This window comes from Tauraco erythrolophus, chromosome 9, assembly GCF_009769465.1.
Source record: "Tauraco erythrolophus isolate bTauEry1 chromosome 9, bTauEry1.pri, whole genome shotgun sequence".
NCBI classification, from domain to species: Eukaryota; Metazoa; Chordata; class Aves; order Musophagiformes; family Musophagidae; genus Tauraco; species Tauraco erythrolophus.
In genome coordinates, this window is record NC_141473.1 from 6,743,115 (window position 1) to 6,748,566 (window position 5,452).

Consider the following 5,452-nt stretch of genomic DNA (forward strand, 5'->3'; position numbering starts at 1 on the left):
ACTCCCATTTTAGACTGTGGGAGTGGAATCAGAACCTCCCATTAAAGGGAGGAACGTGGGACTTTTTTTTTGAAGCTCCGTGCAGGTCACACGTTGTAAGTAGCACACGCATATTCATTAGGCACAATGAGCAATTATAGATTAAAAGCTGCTGGTGTCTCACTTCAACCAGGCAAATGCTTTCAGGGGAGAAGAGGGAAGGAATTTTGATAATGAGAGGTTTTCAGGCTGCAAGTTTAAACGGAAAGAGGGAACTCTTTACTGTGCCGACAATAACTCTACGCGTGCAGGTCCCCTGCAAAGCCTCTACACTTACAATAAATCCAGCTGTGTCAATGGCAGCTGTTTTGCTCAGCTCTTGCTTCTCTGAATCGAGTGACAACTGTGGGCAGTGCCCTGCACACCTCCATCGGTGAAACAATAAAGCTCGCTCTCGCCAGAGAAATTACTTTGACTCCTGCTGCTGCCGCTGTGTTTTTCTCTCCCTCTTCTCTTTACAAGGTGAGACATATCCTGCCACCTCTCAGGTGGGCACACTGCTTGTCTCTGCGTGACCGAAGCACCTCAGACCTGGGGGTAGTGACTTGGCCTGAGGACTTAGAGACAACACCCACCTCCTGCCCGTCCACAGTGACTCACTGGTGCAGGTTTGCCTGGAACATATCCCAAAGACAACTTTGGCTCAGAGAATATCTGGAAGGTCTGGGAAGGAGGAGTAGCGAATAAATAAATATTTTTTTTCCCTGCTAAATTGGACCAGGAAAGTCTTTTAGGAGGAAATTTGGTGCCAAGAAGCCTCGATAATGCTTTGTTAATTCTTTCTCAGGCACTACTGGCAAGGCCACGTCGTACTTATGTATTAAGGTACCACTATGTGTACAACAACAATGCGAATAATCAGGGCTGCATCAGGGATGACTCATAGTTCTATTACCTGGTGAGCATCCTGACATCTCTACATGCAAATTGTTGCCATCAGCCTGGTAGTTGAATTTGTGTGTGGCTCATACAGAGCTATGGACACAGACCCTGATCTGAATACACTGGTGTGGGCGTGGGTGAAATGGTCGCTCGTACTGCGAGCTTTGCTATCTGCCAGAGAACCGCTTAAACAAATAAAATAAAAATTCAAATAAACTCACAAAATCCCTCAAATAAAAAAGGCCAGAGCCAGAACTGGCAAAGAGTGGTGTTGCATCTTTGCCTCCAGATAGCGAAGGGCTGGGTGCAACTGTTTACGTGAGTTCTTTACTGGTGCCTGACCTGCTTTTGCCCGACGGCGAGGTGGGTGTTTGCTGCAGAGGGCTCTGCCCAGAGCCTGCCGAGCTGCCATCTGCCAGAGAGCCTAAAGCACTGCCCTGAATCCAGCTGATGGTCTCATGGATAAGATCCAAAGCTCCTTACAGCTCACAGTCAGTGCTCTGAATATGTGCGTGCAAATATTTATGGATACCCTGGATGGATGTGAATTTCCAGCTCATCCAGGACATCCACAAATATTTGCATGCACGTATTCAGAGCGTGCAAATATTTATGGATACAGTGGATAAGCTAGAAGCCCTGGAGGTTAAGGGGATTGTAAATCCCCTCTGTCTGCCTTCCACAAGCACCAGTGAGCACAGTGATCACTTCGTGGCATGTGATGGAGAAGAGGCAGTTCATCCCTCAGTGACAGTGCTCTGCATGCAAACCGGCCATGGTGGGACAGTGGACTGGGGTGCTGCCCTCCAAACGGCGGGAGATGTCTGCTGTCACTGTGGACAATGAGGAGTCCCGTGCTGCCAACGTTCATGCCACACCAACCATGGCAGCTACATACATCTATCTGTTTCTAGCAGCTGATGCCACTAATGTATCTTCGAATCAAAACCGTGGAGCTGTTTCCCTGGCTGCCCTTCATCCATGATGTTCAGGTTGTAAGCTGTTCGGGGCAGCTGTCGCTGCTTACTGTGAACATTTTCACAGCTTTGGCCAAAAGGAGTCTTGCTCTTACCATGGGCTTCTGCCAAATCTGCACCGCTGCCGGGCCGTGGGAAGGCAGCGCATCCCTCTCCAGACACAAACAGCGAGGCAGTTTGGATCTCTGTAGCCCATCTCCGACCACACTGAGAAAGCTGAAGTGGCATAGGATTTCTTGGAAGGAAATTTTTATTACAGTGTTCTACACTCTTTCTTGACCTGTTGGCTGATTGTGTTGACTTACTCACCTCTTGCCCCACTGAGCAAAAGCCCTTAATGTTTTGCTGTCAGAAGGGCCGGGATCTGCCCGCTCTGATGTAAGCCGAGCGGCACCTCCTGCGTGTGGGCTGTTGATCTTCTCTAATTGCTGCCGCGTCAGCAGTCACGTTAGGCCCTCTGAGATGACGGTATGAGACTTTATAATCCCTGCAAATTCCCCCCTCACCTGGACCCTTTGCGTTCATGGTTTGGATTTACCGACCTTCTGTGAGGAGCTTTCAGTAGATAAAAGCGGCATTAATGGTCTGAGGGTTCCAGAGCTCAGTGAAGGCATCAGCTGCCTCTGATCTCTAAGAAGAGCCATACTGCTCAGAGCTGTTGGTCTGTCCACTGGCACTCGACGTTACGGATTGTCAAGGGGCTCACTGGTACGAGATTATGCGTTAGAGGAAAACTAGAAGAGAGAAATACTCTGGAATACACGTCGCTTCCAAACTCTTCCGAATCGTGCTGAAATGGATGGACCCACCTCAATGATACGCCTGAGAACTTGCTGTATAAAAGACTGTAAACCACCCCGTTTAACTGAAAATCCATCTGGGCTGGGACAAGCCCATCACTCCAGGAACTGCAGCTGCTGTCGTAGGATGGTGAAACAAAGGCGGTCAAACAGTATTAGCACGTGTACCTTGCCCATCATCCCAGAATATCCAGGCTTCCAGGACTTTAAGGTTTGTATGCAAAAACTCTCTTTGCAATATATGGTAACTACTACTTATTCTTCTGTTAGAGCAATTCCTCTACTCGCTGGTAAGTTGGAATTTGATATGATATGATAGTAAGTTTTGGGCTGTGTTTTGGTATAGGAAAGCTTAACTTGAAAGACTTTTATTCTGCTACATTTTTAAGTTAATTATTAATTTTTAAGTTGATTATTAATTTTTAAACTTTTTTTTTTTTTTAAATTTGAGGTAGGAAGGAGAGACTACTTCTTAGTCAAGTTTTAGTGTTCTTTAATTACCTGACTTATTCAAAAGTACAACCACTCTAGGCAGGGTCATTAGATTTTCTGGGTCCCTTCCAGAATGAAGCATGATGGAATAGCGAGAGATCAAGAACTTGATTACTTTTCAGTTTACAAGACATGTCCAACCCACTATTTCTCATTTGTGCTCAGTGTTTTTCATTCATTACTAGTAGGCAACATGCCAAATGCTGATGATGGAGTGCCCTACTGAGACATTGCCGGGCTCCGAAACCAGATTTGTGGCTGGACCCTTAGCGAGTATCTAGGCTTAATTAGCAGTTGTCAAAAACTGCATGAATAATGGCTTTTTTTAATACTAAAGGCATTGTTAGGCATAATAAATGATTGCAAAATGTTCCATGCTCCCGCTGTGGCTGTCATCTACATTCAGCATAGACTTTCTTTTTATTGATTTGAAACAGTAATATAATATAAAACATTTCTTCTTTCAAGCTGAACGCTAAGGTCTTTCAGAGAAGAAAACATTGTTCAGTCTAACTGGGTGTACAGAAACCAGCTGTTGCTCCTGGTAGCTTGAGGCAGGCTTGGGTGTCTTGGCATAACTGTGAGAAAGGTGGAAAGGGCAGAGCAGTAACTCTGAAAACCTGGGAGATATTTAACTGTGAACACGGAAAGGCAATCTTTTCCATGGTGAATTTCCAGCAAAATTTTCTCCTGTGGTCAATAATAGAACTCGCAGCATGGATGTTCCCCCGAAATCAATCTAAAGACACCCACCTCCATGTCAATGGGGCTGGATCAGATCTTTCGACTACTCAAGTAACTCAGATGTTAAATTGATTGTTTAACAAGCAGATAGGCATCCTATGATGGGAAAGGAGGAGAAAACCCCGTGCACATCTATGATATGCTGCAAGGTTATAATAATAAACTTCCTGGTTTTAAGATGTAGAAATGTTTGTATGTGAAAATTGCAGTTCTTCTAATAACATGCTGCAATTCAGAGCAGAAAGGGAAAAAGGATGATAAATATCTTACAGGTGGGATCTGGTTTTACCGTGGGAAACAGCAGCTACAGGCCAATGAAATTTGAAAAGGATGAACCTGAAATTCTGCTAATAGAGACAGGTGAGAGATTCTTTCAGAAAATCAGATTTTCAGAGAGGCCGCATGGAACTGTGGCAGTACATCAGAGTCAGCAGGAGGGAAAAGTGCTCAGAATTGTTTAACCTCAGCCCAATGGACTTCTGTTCCAGAGAGGGATTGGTACCAAACTGCTAGGCCTTCAGGCAATTTAGGTTAAGAACCTACAACCTTCCCTAACAGCTGTTTACTGCATGGAACCATATAATTAAGATCCTTTTCCCGCTTAAGCCTGCATATTTTAATTCAGATTTCATTCTCCCTTCTGCCCCCAATCCTGCCTCTCCCTCCTTCTCCTATTTTCAATAGTTATCAAGAAATTATTCGAAAACTCCAGCCTTCAACCGACTTTTCCAGGATTTGGGAAGAGGAAAGAACTCCTCATCACAGCTGAATGATTTTCCAAACAGATCTTCGTTAGTCCGTTGCTTGGGGAGCTCTTCTAGAGGCTACTTGAAAGGCCACCCGACAAGCAGCAGTGGCTTCCATGACAAACCATTGCAAGAGTATTTCAACGAGAGGCTGATGGAGCTCAGGAACTATGAAAGTAAGAGGTCTAATAGGAAGACAAAAGTGTTTGCTGATAAGAACCAGAACCCCTTCCTCACCCGCAGAGGATCTCGGCGCAGAAGCAGTTGCAGTGCTGCCGTAACAGTTGGGCACAGCAAGGAGAGTGAAGAGTCCTGCAGCTCAGCAAAGCAAGACAACAACAAAGTGATCGAGTGTAACGATGGAGAGGAAACCCAGAATGTCCTGGACTTCTACAAGGGTGACTTCTTGGACATTTTGACAATGCACATTGCTGCTCCCCTAGAAGCATTTGTGCAAAAAAAATGATGCTGGTGCTGGTTACGGCGTTTCGTGCAGTCCTGAAAAGCAGGAAGGATTGTTCCTGTTCAGCACCATTCTGACTTAAGTAGTTCATGCATGTCAGTCGACTGACATACTGACACAGAAACGTGCTTGTTCGTGGGAGAAAATATTCTCTCATTTTGTGTTCTTGATTAACACTGCATAAATTTGTTTTCAAGTATTTTCCACAAAGAATCAGCATAATTGAGACATAGTTGTGACGTTATATACAGAGAGCGGTGTTCTCAATACACGCACATATTACTTGAATTCTTAAGTTGCCTTAAAAAA

At 44.9% G+C, this 5,452-nt stretch overlaps 1 protein-coding gene across 1 annotated transcript; it reads left to right on the top strand.

Moving 5' to 3' along the window:
- The first annotated feature begins 2,693 nt into the window (after positions 1 to 2,693).
- Positions 2,694 to 5,146, top strand: LOC147528225 (uncharacterized). The gene is made up of 2 exons (XM_086616254.1): positions 2,694 to 2,909; positions 4,619 to 5,146. Exons 1-2 carry the CDS (start codon positions 2,694 to 2,696, stop codon positions 5,144 to 5,146), a joined length of 744 nt encoding a protein of 247 aa, XP_086472380.1.
- The last annotated feature ends 306 nt before the right edge of the window (positions 5,147 to 5,452 follow it).

What these genes read in the sequence shown, in the direction of transcription:
- LOC147528225 (XM_086616254.1), top strand. Translation starts at nt 2,694, where the DNA reads ATGGATGGACCCACCTCAATGATACGCCTGAGAACTTGCTGTATAAAA. An exon ending in CAGGCTTCCAGGACTTTAAG is followed by an intron (nt 2,910 to 4,618) that starts GTTTGTATGCAA and finishes TATTTTCAATAG; the next exon opens with TTATCAAGAAATTATTCGAA.